Source organism: Durio zibethinus, chromosome 1 (assembly GCF_047325235.1).
Source record: "Durio zibethinus cultivar Kanyao isolate XHJ-2024 chromosome 1, ASM4732523v1, whole genome shotgun sequence".
In the NCBI taxonomy this organism is placed as follows: domain Eukaryota; kingdom Viridiplantae; phylum Streptophyta; class Magnoliopsida; order Malvales; family Malvaceae; genus Durio; species Durio zibethinus.
In genome coordinates, this window is record NC_143162.1 from 6,686,995 (window position 1) to 6,705,087 (window position 18,093).

Consider the following 18,093-nt stretch of genomic DNA (forward strand, 5'->3'; position numbering starts at 1 on the left):
CATTAAATTCATTAAGCTGCAACAAGTGAATCGAGAGAAAAATATTGCTATTACAAACACAAGTGACGTGCGGAGGTAAATAACCAAAAGGTATAGTATCTTTATATTAATGACTACAATCAAATTTAAGTTTGAAAATCAATTATACTTAACAGTCAATACTAACCTATATTAATGAATAGAATCAAATATAAGTTTGAAAATCAATTATAGTTACAGTCAAATGCTAACCCGAATCATGGGGAAAAAACCATAGCAATTAGCGAGCAAAAGACAAATGTGAGACGCGCATTTTGTTTCATAGATTAAACTGAATGGTACAAAGTCAGTGAAACAATGAAGCACCAACCATAGCAACTATACCCTTATAATTCTCCATAAATGCTACTTCATGTCAACATGAGATCATTCCCTACATGCTTAGGACGGAGGCAAACACGGATTTCGTGTTCTTCATGCACCACCCGCAGTTTCGGCACCATAATCTCAAGCACAGAACCCGGCCCATCGTGGTATGCTTCTATGTTAGCGTCTTCAGGAATTCGAGTTGACAGTGGAATTTCTCTAACAAACTCCCCAGGAGGGCAATGCTCAGAAGCAGGATCTGTAAGTTTGAAAGTCCTATCATTTCTCTTGATGAAAGGCATGCCGGATGTGCTCACACAAGATACCTTTATGATACCATGAGTGAGAGTATTCCTCCAAGAGACCTTGACCCTCTGAAGATCAACAAAAGGCAAGCTGATAATGATCAAGTAACCTGCTTCATCCTCATAGATAGCTTTTGCAGCAGTGACAGGCCCATAAACATTTTTTATTACCCCACTGAAGTCATTTAACCAGTGTGGCTCACCGGGATGAATTTCCATGTTTGGAATTCGGTCAGATGAAGGAATGACAGGCGAATAGCAATCATCATCATTTCCGTGCGGGAATAAGTCTTTCCTCCTTTTGCTGCTGACAAGTGATAAGTCCATCCCATCACCATAGCCATGGCTAGATGCTTGAGTAGACAAATTGAGCCCAGACCCATTAAGCAGCTTCTTTGAGTGAGAATTTGGTACACTCTTTATTGAAGGAGGAGGCCTCTCTAGCTCAAAATCTGTGTTTGGAAGGTTTCTCCATGAACTAAAGTCACTAGCTTCAGGTGGAATTGTAAAATTTAAATCCCTTCCAGTAAGCTCCATCCACTTTTTCCGTTCTTCCTCATTGAGAGACATGAGATTTGGTGATGGAACAACGTCGATCCCATGCACACACTGGGGGTTTGACAGTCCTCTGTAATGCTTCCGTTGCATCCTGTGTGAACGTACAAATCCCTTATCCGCACTAAATGGAAAAGGACGCTCCCCTTGGCGAGAATGCCCATTCATGTAACTTCTAAGCTGCATCTTACCCAATGCATTCTCAGGTCTCTCCTTGAAAACCCACATATACATGTTCTCCATGTCGTGCTGAACCATAAAAACATCCAACTTCAGATCTGATTTATCAAAACCAGAAACACCGTTGCTATCACGAATAATCTTGGCCTTTGATTTGTCACTCAAAGCAGGCTTAAAGTAAAAACTAAAGAAAAACCAAGCACCCCATATACTGTCTACCCGCTTGGCACATTTTCTTCCAGCCTTGGAAACAGTAAGGTAGCTCTCAGTTTCATAAGCTTGTGAATTAAGCCCAACATCCAAAATTTCACACTGGTCAGTGCTCCACCGCTGCGGGGGAGGGCTACGCTCAGCAGAGAGAGGCAAATTGATATCAGGTGGACGAGAAAGAACAGTTTGTCTGTTCATTTCTAAATCCAATTCGTCATGGGAGGAAGCGCTTGAATCCATAGATAAAAGAGTTGAAGGATGATGGTTCTCCATTGAGAAGGCTGTGAGGAGCGAAACTCCCATCTCAACTTATCCGGTTGGAGGAGGTAGGTGTTGTTGCTGGTGGATTGAATATTTTCATTTCCCCAAAAAACAAAGAATTCAACAAAATAACAACTTTATAAACACCTTCATCATCATCACTATCAGTATATCAATCACCACATGATGTCCCCTCCATCATAACCCTAGATTTTATCAATCAAAAAACAAACAAACAATCCCCGCAAAACCCAAAGAAATTAACAAAATTTTATCAATTCAATAACCCAACTTATTAACAATACAACAAAACGAACATTAGAAAAAAAAGAACCCTTTCCCCGTCAACAAAAAAACAACATTAATATAATACAGTAATGAAAAAAGACCGTATTTAAAAGAGAGAGACAGAGAGAGAGAGAAAAAAAAATCTCTTCAATCTCTACCGAAGGAGAGAGAGATTTTACGCCAAAGCTGCTATAGAAAGACAATATCTAACCCTAACCCCAGAATCTCCCGAAATCCTCCGAACACAGGTGGGAAACACTGAATCAAAAACATCAAATCCATAAAAAAAACAAAACAAAGCAAAATAAAAACCCAATTCTTAGGTTTCCTTTTTATGAAAAAAGGTCATAAAACTTATATCTTATTAGTAAAAAAACGACCCAACTTTGAGAAATCAAAACAAAAAAGAAAGGAGGAAAATTTTTCTAGAAGAGAAATGAAGTGATCTTCAAAGAGTACCTTTTGGGATAAGCATCGAGGAATCGAGATGAAGAGTGTCCTCCAAAAACGATTATGATGCTCATCTCCACCAAATCATCATCATCCACAACCTTACCCACCATTTTTTTTCCTTTCTCTCTCTCTCTGTGTCTCTCGTTCTTTTTATTTCTTGTCGTCCCTCTATTATACGCTTACACTTTTTCGCTTTTCTTCTTTCATTTCCTTTGTTTTGCCGTCAAAAAAAGAAACAGAGAATAGAAGAGAAAAAGAGGGCAAAGAGAAAACAGAGGAAAAATTAAAAGTGAACGAGACGATAGAAACAGAAACTAAGGCACCGTCTCATTATAGAGAGGTTTCGTTAGTAAAAGCCTGCACTAGATATCACCGATTGAATTCGCCGTTACTTAACGGTAACGGTGAACTTTTTCTTGCGCCATTTTTTGAGAGGTCAATACTCCTCCAAAGTTTCCTGCAAGCAGATTTTACTTATCTTTTCGTTTTTTTACATTTTTTCCTTGTCCTTTAATTTTTTTCTTTTCACTTTTAATTTTTATAAGTAGCCAATAAATTAAAGAAATATTTATTTTTGTAGAGTGGGAGAGAATAATATTTACATTATGATTGGATAAATATTAATAAAGTAAAAAAAAAGAAAGAAAAAAAAATTTTTAAAGAAAAAAAAATATATGTACTATTGTTTGAATAACTAAAATTAATAAAAAAAATTTAAAAACCATAGTTTGAATAAATAGTAAAAAATAATAATAATTATTATTATAATATTTTTTTCAATTCTAACTTTTTTTTAATAAAGTAATATATAATATATAAATATATCTTTATACTATCTAATTTATATAAATAAATCTTTTTGACATGTTTAATATGGTAAGATATATTAGTTAGTTATTAATTTACTCTTAATTTTATATTTAATTTAATCTTTTAATTTATTGTGATAATAATTTAGCTTGTTTTGTTGTTAAGATTTAAAAAATCATAAAATATTTATAAATTGTGATATTATACAAAATACTCATAAAAAAATATTTTTGTAGAAGGTATCAATTATATAATTAAATCTAATATCATAATAAAAATATGAATATAATAATCTTTTCATAAAAATAAAATTTTTTCAACTTTTTTTTCTTTGGCTTTTCCCTCAAGGTAAAAAGATAAAGATTAGAAGAGAAATCAAATGTTATTAAATTTTCACTTCTTTCTTTTATTTAAATTAAAAAGTTTATCCAAATAAATTAAATGTTTTTCTGTTTTCATTGCTTTCCTTTATTTTCCTTTATTTTTCTTCTCCTCCCCTCAATCCAAATATAGTGTAATAGAAAATTTTAATATTATTGTATTCAAGTCTTACATTTTAAGTAAAAAATTAATTATTAAATCAAATGTTGAATGTAAAAATATTTTTTTTAAAATCAATGATAAAATAGAAAAAAGTCTAACTTAATTGACAAATATTAAAAATGAGTCATTTAGGGATGAAATTAATACAATGGTTTTTCTCAATTAATTTTTATGACATTCTAATAGCAAATGGATGATAATATTAATAGCGAATTTTAACATTTAATTTTGAAAGTGAATTAATAATATATATTATATCTTGTTTGTTCAAAAAGCATATTCTATCATAGTTATTGATATATATGCAAACAATATATTAATAAAAATATAATGAGTTTATAAAATTATAAAACAAAAATATTACTATGACAACATTACACTATGATTTACAATTAACAAAAGGTAAAATTATTAATTACACAATTGATCAATAAATTAGGAGAATTTCTTGATTCTTTTAAAAATTTAAAATTGAAATAAAATATAAATAAATTAATCATTAAACATTTTATCAAAATAAAAAAAATTAAATATACTTTTAAAAGAATGAAGATGAAATTTAGAGATTAAATGTTGTGGTGATTTTTTATCCTTTTGTGAAGTAGTTTTAATATGATTTTTTTTTTTTGAAAAGAGAATCACTTCATCATGAGATAGAGATCTAAAGTAAAATTAAATATGGAAAATGATATAAAGAGGAGAAATTATAGTAAACTAAAAAGAAAAAAATTTAAGACTTAGTCTAAATGATTTACCCACCTTTCTTAGATGGTGGTTCTCGAAAAGTTGAAGCTCCAAATTGTAATTTTGCCTCTCCTAAATCCTTTAGACTTCGATCTCCATTATACCAAAAAAAAAAAAAAAAACACAATTGGTACTTGATTGTAAATTTAGTAATTTAAAATATACGATGATACAATAAGAAAATAATATGAAAAAAAATAAAAAAATGATATGATTTAAAATTTTAACAAAAATTATATATGAGATTAATAAAATAAAAAATGTATTTCATAATTTTATGTCAAAGAGAATTGTCACACGTAATTTTTGTGTAAATTACGATAAAAATATATAAATTGTCAATATTTTATACAATATGAATATATGAATTGTTAGTTTTACTTGGTTGGAAACTTAAAGTTTGTTGAAAAAGTTAGAAAGTTATTTTAACTAAGATTAAGTTCAGGTCATTGTGATTTAAAACTCCTTTAGCAAGTTTTTTTAATTTAAAAAATTATAAGTAATGATTATTGAGTATATAAATGAAAAAGTATCAATGTGATTTTTTTAATAATAATATCAATGTGATTTTAATCTCTTTTTAAATTACAATACATAAAATTAAGCTATGAAACCACAAAAAATAATGAAATTAATATTTTTATTTAAGAGACCAATTTAATTGTATTTAATATATATTCTAAAGGAGTTTAAAAATTCTCCTCATGCCTCATTGCCAACCAACCGCCCTAGGATAATATCAAATTTTGCTACCGATCTATTTTTAATGATTTTGATGGTTTTGGAATTTAGAATTTTCCCCATAAGGGAAACAAGGAACAATTTGTCAAATTATAAGAAAAAACATGAAAAGCAACATCTTATAGCAAATACCAAAAAAAAAAAAAAATCTTACAAGGGATTATAACTATTTAATGAATGCCTTTATAAAATTATATTTCATTTTGTTGTTTTCAGTCATTCTTCAATTTTTTTTGACAATTTTCATGGGTTTGGTTGATAAGCCACCTTGTTTGAAGTGGTGATTGGAACTCCCTTTTATACTTAAAGCCTAAAGAAGAAAACGTTCCCACTCTCCCACTCATTAATGGTGGGTGTGGCTATCAGTCCTTTCGTTTGAGGGGCCTCCTCACCAATATTGCCGAAACCCTAAAAATCTCCATCCAGTTGAAAAGTGGGGTTGCTTTTCTCTAAGGCACTTGATTTGAGAACTTTTTGTTTGGTTTCATGTTAGAAAATAATGGTTGGATCTTCTTCTGCTTTCTAAAATATCAATACAAACCTACAAGTTGAAACCATGCTTTCTTTGAGTTCACACGATTATTATGTGATAGTTAATGACTAGCACTCGTTTATAAATTTCTAAAGATAATGCAGTTTTCCCATGTACTTACCACATGCCCTCCCTTGATTTATGGAGTTTTTATCTTCTATTTTGACCATCCCACAAAATTTTCAGCCTTTGCAACATTTCTTGTATGAATATTCATTATTCCTTTGTAAGTGGGCTTGGATTTCATAGTTAACAAAAGGTCAAATTATACAATAGATCCTTGAATTTTAATCAAATGATAAAATTAATCCCTTTATCTTAATTTGTTTAAATTGAATTCCTACACTTCAATAAATTGTCGAATTTAATCAAATTGTTAACGGTTTAAATTTTTTTCATTAAAATTGATGATGTGGCATTTTGATTTTTTTGACATGACATTTTTACTTATGTGGATGTTGACTTTACTAACATGTCAAGTCCATGTGGTAAAATGACTACGTGGCAAAATATTTTTACCATGTCAACATTTTCCACATCAAATTTTGTCAAATTGTATAGCTCGTCCTTGTACTTTGTTTAAATGGTAAAATTAGTTCTTTTATCTTAATATGTGTTCAAATTTGATTTATATATATCAAATAATTATCAAATGTAAGATTTGACCTAAAATAAGTCAAATAAAATACAAAAAACTTTTCAATGCAAATATATCAAATCGTAAGAGAGTCAATGCATAAATCAATATACAAGTTGCACCAAACTCATCTTCTAAAATAGTGCCATTTCAACTTGTTAAAAAAACAAAAATTCAATTTTTTTAATTTTCCTTTTTTCTCCTTTCTCTCATCCTTCTTTTCCTTTTACTTCTCTCTACAAATCTCATTTAATGAACTTATATTTTAATGAGATTTTTAAAAATTAGTGATTGAAAATTTTAACAATTGCAGAAAAAATTTATCCCAAAAACTGCCAATATCCAAAAATTGATACACTACCATTTTGTATCATCATCCAAAGCAAAATTGAGTATAATATTTTAAAAATTCTAAACTTGAAACCTCTAAAAAAGAATTTCTCAGCAAAAAATTATTTCTAATTGTTTTTGTTGGTTGTCTTTGTATCTGTTGTGTTATCTTGTTGATTATTGTTGAATTCTCAAAATTTTCCCAAATCAATCTTTCAAAAAAAATTTCATATTTTCCTTACTTTTTCAATTTTTGATTTCTTCTTTGTTTTGGTTTTTTTTCTTACTTGATTTCTTGACTTTCACCAACTAAATAATAAAAATAAATAAATAAAATAATTTTGAGCCTTTAAATTTGGGTTTAAAATCCAATTTCACTATTAAAACTCAAATGATTCAAAAACAATTTTAAAATCCAATGTCAAGACGTTATTTGAAGCCCATTTATTGTCTAAAAAATTTTTGGACAAATTGAAATGTCTACAATTGTTTTTATTGTTAATTGCATATATAGGTTTATTGAGTTTGTTGATTATGGGTTTCTTAATCTAACTTTTATGTTTTTATTGTTTTTAAATTTTTTTATTTTGTATATTTCAAAAATATAGAAAATAGAAATTAACAAAAAATGAAAAAATCAAAATCAAAATAAATAAATAAAATGCAAGATAAAGATAATATTTAATTCAGTTTATGCTGAGTTTATAATCTAATTTGAGATTAACCCAATTTGTTAGATTAAGTTTAATTAATAATTCAAATATCTAAAAAAACTTATCTAAATATAAAAAAAAGTTATGGTTGAATTAATAATTTATATTTTTTTATATGTTATTTTAGGTCAAATTTTAAATTATATAATTATTTAATATATAAAGATCAAATTTAGACATATATTGAGGTAGAATGATTAATTTCATCATTTAACAAAAATACAAGGACGAGCCGTATAATTTAAAAAATTTTGACATGAAAAAATGATAATGTGTTAAAAATATTGTCACATCATTATCTTTAATTACGTGAACTTTATACGTCAGTAAAGTTAACGGTTACATAAGTAAAAATACATTGTTAAAAATGTCAAAATGGCATATCATCAATTTTAATGAAAAAAGTTTGAACCGTTAATAATTTAACTAAATTCAACAATTAATTAAAATATAGAGATTCAATTTAAACATTAAAATATAATGATTAATTTTACCATTTAATTAAAATATAAAAATCCATCGGATAATTTGACCTTAACAAAAAATGTCTAATCAAAATAAAAAATATTAAATACCTTTTTTTATTTGGTTGATGTAATTTTTGATTTGATAATTGAGAGATTGTTAAAGCATAATGGGTGTCAAAAATAGTATTTTAAGATGTATTTTGATATTCAAGTCAATTATGTGTATATGAAAAGGATAAAAGTAAAGCTGCAAAAGAGAGAAGGTGATGAGGGAGGAAGCAGAAAAGACTAGAGTAGAAAATGTTATATTCTTGATTTGATTTTTTTTTTTATATCTAATGAATAATAACATGATTAATTAAATAAAATGATTATTTGTATTAAATCATGTATAGATACTAATGATGTGGTAGTGAAAATGTTAATGACACGGCCTTTAATCTCTTTTTCTTTATAAATTGACAAGAATTAGACAAATAAAGTGAATTCTAATTTGGAAAAACACTTTTAAGACAATGGGGTTTTTTTTTAATAACTAAAAACATAACAATAACATTATCACATTGATAAGAGGGAAAAAAAAAGGTTTGAACATAGTTTAAAGGTGACGGGGGGAGGACACTGAAGCTAGACAAATATTTTATCTTTCCACTGATCTAAGAAAAAGGAAAATTGGCTTTGTAAATATGCACAAAGTACAGATTTAAAGGTCACTTTTTTTTTTCTTACTTATATAAGTGGTCCAGAAACAGATTCAGATATAACCTATGAGGGTTTTTTTTTTTTTTTTTTTTTTTTCTTTGAAAATTACCATTTAGTTTCTTGTTTTAGATACGTACGAGGAAAATGGAAAGTGGGGTTACGTATATTTATGCTGAGTCATGCCTGCCTAAAGTATTGTCTGAAACCTGTTTGATAGGCTTCTGTGGTGCTCTACAGATGCGCTATCCGAACCGGAAAAATTTTGGGTCTAAAAAAAATACGTGTTTAATAATTTAAGTGTTTGATATTATTGTACAAGTTATTATGTATAGTTAAAATATTTAAAAAATATATAAAATAATACAATATTAGATATATAAAAATAATATAATAAATTTTTTATCTTTATATATATTTTTATTGCAAAAGTATCTTTTGAATATTTTTGGCAAAAGGGTAAAAAAAATGAATTAAAATTCAATAATTATCTAATCTTTTATTATTTTTTGCAATTAGTTAAATTTTCAAATAATTTTTTTTCATTAATTAAATCATTATTAGAGGAAAAATGGTTAACTCTTTCTGTCTAATCGAGGATTTAATTAAAAAAATAGATATATGAGAGTTTAATTAGGTAAAAATAAATGTTTAATGGTTCAATTGATTTGAAATAAAAGGTTTAAAATTTTATTAATTATAATAAACTATTAGAAACTTAAATTATTATTAAATTTTTGTTTGAGGAATTTTTTTTAACCTTATGCCAATATTGTTTTAATTGGGTTAGAAAATCATAATTTCAAATATTTTTAATTGTAAAAATATCTCTTGAATAGCCTTTTTATTTGGGTTTGAAAATAATACTGAATGAAAATTCATTTTTGTTATTTAAGGCTAAATTGGAATATTGGATCAAAAGTAATTTTTAAATATAAAAGTTACTTTCAAACAATAATGTTAAGCTAAACTTTAATCAGATGAAATAGTCTAAGATATCCTTTTATACACTAATTATTATCATCCCTACTATTTTCATTTATCCTTTAAATCCCAAAAATTAAAATTTTATTTATATCACTTAACTATTTAAAATATAAATTAATTAAAAATAAAAAATTTATTTAAATTTTTTTATTATGTTCAACTTAGAGATGATTTGTAAATTTTAGTTTCATACTGAAAATTATAACAAGCTTTAGTTGACTCGCAAAATTTATTTCTATCCATTTTATTTTTTGCTAATTTTTGTTTATAATCTCACGACGTCTTAAACAAACAAATTTAAAGGCAAAAAGGTGACTTTTATTTTCCAAATATAAACTCTTTCTTCTCTCTCCTAAAATTGAAAAAAAATTCTACTAAAAATTTTGAAAGTAAATTTAATTTCTTTTTTAAGAATTACCAAAATGATCATGTTCTTCTTATTAAAGAATTGTTTTCATAGTTTCTCAAACATTAAAAAAAAAAAAAAAGGTATTTTTTTTCATGATAATGAGTGAAAACTTTTGATCTGTTACCCTTGTTTATAATTCTATTTGAGTGCGTTAAAAAAACAAAAAAAAACCCTTTACCGAACTTACAACACACACGTGATGAGTCAGACTTTATCTTTGGTGAGGTTAATTTATAGAGAAATTGAATGCAACCTCCCTTGGATATTATGGACATGATGAACCTCTAACTAAATGGGATGTTTGGTTTCTATTTGAAAATGAAATGCATATGGATGCCATAGGTCATATGCTATTGCCTTTCTTCATCGCATGATGGGGCACTAAGAACTTATTATACTTGAATAATGCTAACATTACAAATGATTTTTAAATTACAATAAAATGATTCATATGATATTTAAATTTAAAATTTTTTTAATGTGATATTATATGAATTAACAGATTTATAATTCAAATATTATATTAAAAAATTTTAATATTTAAATATCACATTAAACATCTACTATAATTTACAAAATACTTATGATATTATCCCAATCAAATATGTAATTATTTAAAAAAAAGGTTGTAATCTGATAATAAAAAAATGGATTGTATATATTAATATTTGAATTCTATATTTAATGGATACTACTTTCTAAAATAGTTATATGAGCCAATTAAATTAAATAATGAATTTAATAAATACATAGTTAACTATCAAATAGAAATTATTCGTGATAATGGTGACTAATTTCTTTACTTTGGGAATATAAAAGAGTATATGCATTCAATCAGCTTAATTGATTTTGTAAGGAATTTTTATCATCATCACTTAGCCAATCTTGGGTCCTAATCAGCACAATAACATTTTTTACTTGATGAAGAAAACTCAATAGAAGCAATTTATATTTGTTTTCGCATTGTTTTAACTAGAAAGATAAACAATATTTTGGCATCAAACAAAACCCAAGTTGTCGGATTCCTTAAAACATGATGAGAGCTATTGTCACTTAGATGCATAAATTAAGTAAAGAAACCATATTCAAACATATGCAAAAGGAAATTTTATATGTGAGATAATATTAAAAATCTGAAAGAAACAGGAGGAGAGAAAGGAACAATTTTTACCATTTAAAACTCAATAATTGAAACAACTTACATAGACATCTTGAAGGAGATTGGTGGCATTTGGGGATCCTACTCCTCTCACTAAGCAAAAAGTGTTTACTTTTTTGAACTCTTTTTAACATACGAAGAGCAACATCACAGTCCATATCCAATGAGTTGGTGGAAATCAAATCTTCAAAGCACCCGGATGTAAATTACCATTTTTTTTTCTTCTTTTTGCTTTTTGCCCAAAGGAAACAAGTTATTTGGGTAAGTTGATATCTGCCATGTTTGTCATTTGATGCATCCAGCCAGCAAGGAATGGATTAGAATTAATTTTGGGAATTAAGAAATGTATAGTGAAGCAGTTTTCCTTTTTACCATAATGTCTTCTATCTGATCTCTTCATCTTGGTTTCTTTTGAGCCTATTGCCTTAATATTTATACATTTATTTGAGTGCATTTTTTTGGGTTATTTTAATATGCTTCAAGCCGATTCACATGTCTATATTGTGACAATTATATTGAGGTGGTTTGGTTGGCATTTAAGTAATCAAAAGTAATGCACTTTGCTATGTAAGAAGGCATCAGCGGCACATCACCTTCGGTTAACTGCCCTTCGACAGGCCATTGCTATTTCGCCAAGAAAATTCATTTATAGTCTATATTGGAACTAGCAGCAACAAGAAATTCAGCATAGTTTTTAATTTTTTATTTAAAAAATAAAGGAAAAGAAACCCACTTATTGAAGAAAAATTTTGGATCATGTACCTACTTGTACTACCTTTAACACTTTACTCAAATTACAGAGAAGATAAGTTTAAAATTTAATTAAGGTAATTTATATGTTATTATTGAAATGGTTTTAGGATTGCTAAATGAATTTAAAAATAAATGGAATCATCACCAATTTTATTTTGGTTAGATGCGATTGTTCACCTATTAAATTTATCTTTTTAATAAAATTTTAAAATTAATTAAAATTTATTAAAAAGATAATTTTTGGGTCTGCAAAAACAGTTTCGATTCAAAAGTCAGTTATGCGTGAAGAAAGATCAGCACTCCCATAATGCCCATTAAAAAAGATATCAATTAATTATATGTTATCTTTTAATTTTAATAAAAAGATCTTAATTTTGGTATTTTGAAAATAATTCCCTGAGCTATCTTTATTAATTTATTTTTATCTCTATTTTTGTTATTTCACCCCTTTTTACTTTTTATTATTTTATTTTTAGAAAAAAATTAATCCATTTTGTTTAAAAAAAATAAATTAGAACCTTGTTATCGAAAAAACTTTCAAAATATTTCAGTACATTGGTAACATTAAAAGAATATTTTTGTTTACCTAAAGATTTCTTAAGAATTATTACTTGGATTTCTTTAGAATCTATTTCTTGTAGGCTCGTATCTATTTTTAAAAAACTAGGGATATGTATGTAATGCAACTAATAAAATTTGATGCACAAATTTTAATTTTCTAAAAAATTTGTTAGTTTTTTTTTACACACATATTTTCGGAAGAAATTTTTTTTTATTATATCGAAAATTTTTATAAATACTCTAATACATTAGTAATATTTTTTTTTAAAAAATTTTACTTAGAGATTTTTTAGATATCACTACTCAAATTCCCTTGAAATCTCATCATTGGATAAAACTTTCTTTTCAATCTTTTTTTATTACTTTTATTTATTTTTTGGTCATTTTTATTTTATTTTTAAAGAAAATTTTAATTTTAACTTTTAATGGAATTTGAAAATATAAAAAATTTAAACTTTGTTTTTATTAAAAATAATTATTTTGGAACATATATAAAAAAGCATTAAAAATAGTAAATAAAGTAAATAAATAAAAAATAAAAAATACGTAAATTGGACCGATCAATGTTTGGTTAAAAGGTTCGAAGCAGTTTGCTAGCAATTTAGCAGTTTATGGTGGTTTCTTGCGGTTCAAGAATGATTCCTTGCGGTTTAAGCTGAATGGACCAGTTTACTAGGCGTCTGACTGGTTTAGGCCTTGGAGCTAAGGTAGGTGGTCGGGTTGGGCGAGTGAACCCCGAATAGGGTGGTCGAGTCATGCACAGATCTTTGGGGTTTCTAAATGGCGTCGTTTTGAACTTTTTTTTTTTAATAAAAGCTAACATTTTTTTAAAATCATTTCACCATTCTTTTTTTTAAAAAATTTCAAAGTAACAAAAAAATCACCAACTTTCTACCACACGCCCAAAATCTAGTGCTATGTTGTCATGTCAATTGCCACCTTTGGTGGTCGAAATCCACCCAAAGAACACCAAAATGATCCTTCAACCTTCCTTGTCCTTGTTTTGATCTCTTTTCCATCTAAAACTGCCAAATCTCCCTAAATTTACCTTCAAAATTTTGGCCAAACCTTTTTTTTTTTAGTTTTTTGGCTTTTTTTTTGTGTGTGTTGGTTCCAGGGGTTGTGATGATTTTTTTTTTAAGTTTTGGTTTTTTTTTTGTGATTGTTAGTAGTTTATGAATCTTAAGGTTTGCTTAGTAGTGGATGAGCTAATGTGGGAATTTTTTTTTTTTATAGTGGTAGTGAGCTAGCCTTGGTTGGGATATGGCAACAATAAGGTGGTGATATGGGTCTGGTTCGACACTGGCAGGTGTTTTGGCAATGCTTTTGGTCTGATAGGAAAGGGTTAGGTCAAATTCAAATTTGGCAATGCTTGGGGCAAATTGGTTGTGATCAATTTTGGTGTTAGGCAGAGTTTTAGGTCGATGTTGGTTCGGTTGTGATTGGAATTGGGTTGGAGTCATGATCTAGAAAAAGCAAGGAAGTGCCTTTTTGTTCCCAAAGACCACTCATTATGTTCTTTTTTTTGTTGTCTTATGAAAGGTTTTGAGATTCATGGAAGGACATAGAAGATAAGTAGAAGACTAGGGGAAAAATGGGAAAGGCAAGGTAGAAGCAAGGCTATTAGCAGCTGAAATTCAATTGCAAAGGTGGCTATGGGATGGCTGTTGATGGGGGTTGGCAAAGCAGGTGCTAGGCTGGCTTGGGCTTAGTAAGGATTGCTCAGCAGGGTTAGAGGGGGAATAGGCACCAAAAGAGGCTCGTGGGTGTGTGTGGTAGAGGCTAGGTCTTGTCGTGTAAAACACCGGGCTGTAGGTTATTTATTTATTTATTATTATTATTATTATTATTAGTATTATTTGGGATTAATTCTTAATTGAAAGTAAAATATTTTGAATAAAATAAAAATTAGCTCGAAAAAATTAGGTGTCTGTAGCTACCCCTCTTTGCACATTGTTGAGAACAAAAAATAAGGTAAAGACAAATAACAATTTTGTTCGAGTCCATTGACCTCAAAACTTTTTTTTTTTTTTAATTTTGATTCCTTTTGATTTGGATTTTTTTTCAATTTTTCTTTTATTTTTCTTGAAAAACTCATCTCATTAAAGGCTCTCCAAATTTAAAATATTCTATCTAGTAGATTTACAAATCATGACACTAAACAAATTCAACTCAAAAAACTTATAATCTTACCTATAGGACTTAGAGACCATGCTAGGAGATCTTATAAATCTTGACACTTAAATGCTCTATAAATAAAGGCTCCACAACTTTTGGAATTTAAAATATTTTACTCGGAGGACTTATAAATCTTGACACTAAACAAATTCAGCTCGAAAAACTTATGAATCTTTCTTAGAGGACTTAGAGACTATGTCTAGAGGTCTTATAAATCTCGATACTTAAATGTTCCTCTAAATAAAGGCTCTACAACATTTGAAATTTTAAATATTCTGCCTGGAGGACTTATGAATTTTAACACTAAAGAGATTCAATTTGGGAAACTTGTGAATCTTGTCCAAAGGACTTAAAGACTATGCCCAGAGGTATTATAAATCTCAACACTTAAATGCAACTCTAAATAGAGGCTCCACAACTTTTGAAATTTAAAATATTATGTCCAAAGGACTTACAAATCTTGACACTAAACAAATTCAGCTTGAAAGACTTTCAAATATTGTTTGGAGGACTTAAAGACTATGTTTAAAGGTATTATAAATCTCAACACTTAAATGCTCATTTAAATAGAGGCTTCACAACTTTAAAATTCTCATCTTGAAATGCTCATTTAAACAAAGGCTCAACAACTTTAAAAATTTAAATATACGAATCTTTCTCATCTTTACTCGAAGGCCTTTAAATTTTCTCATCTTAAACATCTAAAAAAAATCTCATCATTTTTTATTTAAAGAAATTTTCTTTCAAATCTTTCAATCATTTCAAAATTTTTTCATTTAAAATTCACTTTCATTTTTTCAAAAATTTTCTTTTCACGAACATTTTAAAAAAACATCATTTTTTTCAAAAAGCTTATAAAACAATAACAACGATGATTAATCACAATTATGCAAAGGCAAATATGCAAATGTCTACTTCAATAATGTGAATGTGCATGATCTTAAGAAAATATAAATGCAAATACATTCTACAAAAGATGTAAATAAATTTTACACAAATACTCACTAAATAATACAACTGCATGAATAAAACATGATGCAGATACCTTTCTAATGATGCAAACACAAATATCCTAAAAAAATGTTTTTTTTCCATGATGCAAAATGCATATGCTTACAAAAAACCTTCTTTGCAGAATTCTTTTTAACTCCAAATCATTCAATCAAATCATCTTCTAACTTATTTCCACAAGATCTTTCTTTCCCTTGCATCTTATCCTTATTTCTATTCCTTCATTTTTCACTTCACATTTTTAGACCCAACCATGCCACATTCATGCAACCAGTGCCAACTTTATTTCCATGACAAATTCAACAAACCACTATATTGTTGCTACTTAATCAATCAAAAACAAATACTAGAAACAAATGTGTCTCATTTCATGTTTTCTTGCCTAAATATCCTACACACTTATTCACCCTTTTATTGGAAAATAATCTTATTTATTCTCATCATAGTTGATTTTTTTTTTCAAAAGATTGGTTTTTCAATGAAACAACAATTTATTACGTAAACCAAAACTCATTTTGCATTTAAAAAATTCTTGCCAAATGTAATTTTTTTTTAATACCAAAATTCATTTCTTTACTCTTTACAAAAATGCCTAACAAATAGCTCAAAATTGACTAATAAAATTGCCTTACATAACTAAACCTCATGATTAAAGAAAACAAAAAAACGTGACTTTCAAATCTCTTGAGAATTAGTGTTCATTATTATGGATGATGTCATAACGTATAAGTTTGTAAATATATAATTAGACCTAATTTTAAGAAGTCACTATTAATTTTTTTTTGTATAGGTGCGATTGGCTACCTAATTGAATTTGTTTCATTTTAAAAAAAATATTCCAAGCTTGACTTAGGTATCTTTAAAAGATAAATCAATGCTTATGAAACCAGAACTACATTTGAGAGTATAGTTATGTGTGAGAAAGATTATAGCACTTTCATAACATCCATCAAAAGATGGTACCGACTTGCTTTCATATTATCTAAACCTTAAAATGTGTTTGTAATTTATTTAATATTGAAAAATTATTCTTAAAATTACTCTGATCATTTTGCAGCAATTTAAGACAATTCTCTCACCTCAGAAGTATTCATGAAAACTCGTATACCACTCTAAAGAGGCTCCATTGTCGGATTCATGAACATATTTTCTAAAAGTCATTTTTTTAAAATCAATCAATAAAATCCTTCAATCGTTTCGTGAGATTTTATATCGATGCATATCCCCTAATCATTTGGTGAGATTTTTATTTGAAAACCTTCTTTAAAAATAAAGGTTATTAAATCCTCCAATAGTTTGGTAAGATTTAACAAAAATTTGAATCCTGTAATCATTTGGTAGGATTGAAAAATTATTTTTTTGAAAATTTATTAAGTGCTCCAATCGTTTGGTAGAACATATTCGAGATCCCCAAACCAAGTCAATCCCCTTTTACTTTTTGTGCTTTTTCACCCCCTTATCTTCTTTCTTGTTTATCTACAAAATAGCTTATGGCTTCACTAACGCCCTTCGCCTATGGTGATTGCTTTTCTTTATAGTTTAAATGAAAATCAAACAGAAACCTAAAACATATATACCTAAAACCCTTAAAAATTTTGTTGTAAAAACTTTTTGTTGAATGCTTTTCTTTTATGTTTCTTCTCAACTCCTTTCCCCAATATAGATCCTAAGAGAAAATCCTAATTGTCTAAACCTAAAACAATAGAGAACACTATAAAAAAAAAAAAACTTTTTATTTTTTTCTTTTTTTTTTTACTCTTTCTCTCTTGATTTTTTTGATTGATTTTTCATTGTTTCTAATTAATCCTAGTTAGGTTTTTTTATAAGCCTCTAATCCTAATTGCAATAGGAAAATAAGTTTTCTTGGTTTGAATCTCCTAATCAACTTTAACCTTTGATTTTTAATCCAAATCCACCTTTCAAACCAATTTCCTTTTATAGTTCTTTTTCAATTAGAACACTTTTAATTCAACAACCCAATTAGAATTAAACCCTCTTCAAGTTTCTACAAAACAATTCTTTCCCATTTTTTTTTTGTTTTTGTTTTTAAATAATAATAATAACTCTAAACTAAACACAATACCAAAAATAAATAAACAAATTCAAAGCCTAATTTTAATATAAATTGACTCTGGACTAAATGAGATGTCTATACTTGTTCCTCTTTATGTATTTTCTATGAATAAGAATTGTGCAAAGATATAGACACTCATTACATCCGA

At 27.5% G+C, this 18,093-nt stretch overlaps 1 protein-coding gene across 3 annotated transcripts; it reads right to left on the minus strand.

Annotated features, from left to right (window-relative positions):
* Positions 1–259: 259 nt before the first annotated feature.
* On the minus strand, positions 260–2,900 carry LOC111311933 (uncharacterized). 3 transcript variants are annotated; one of them, XM_089761505.1, is made up of 2 exons: positions 2,604–2,900; positions 260–1,934 (listed from the first exon to the last, which is right to left on the minus strand). In XM_089761505.1, exon 2 carries the CDS (start codon positions 1,896–1,898, stop codon positions 390–392), a length of 1,509 nt encoding a protein of 502 aa, XP_089617631.1. In that variant the 5' UTR covers positions 1,899–1,934; positions 2,604–2,900; the 3' UTR covers positions 260–389. The 3 variants fall into 3 exon arrangements, with proteins under 3 accessions (XP_089617631.1, XP_089617629.1, XP_022767524.2); XM_089761503.1 differs by having other exon boundaries at positions 260–2,062; XM_022911789.2 differs by having other exon boundaries at positions 260–2,402.
* Positions 2,901–18,093: the final 15,193 nt, after the last annotated feature.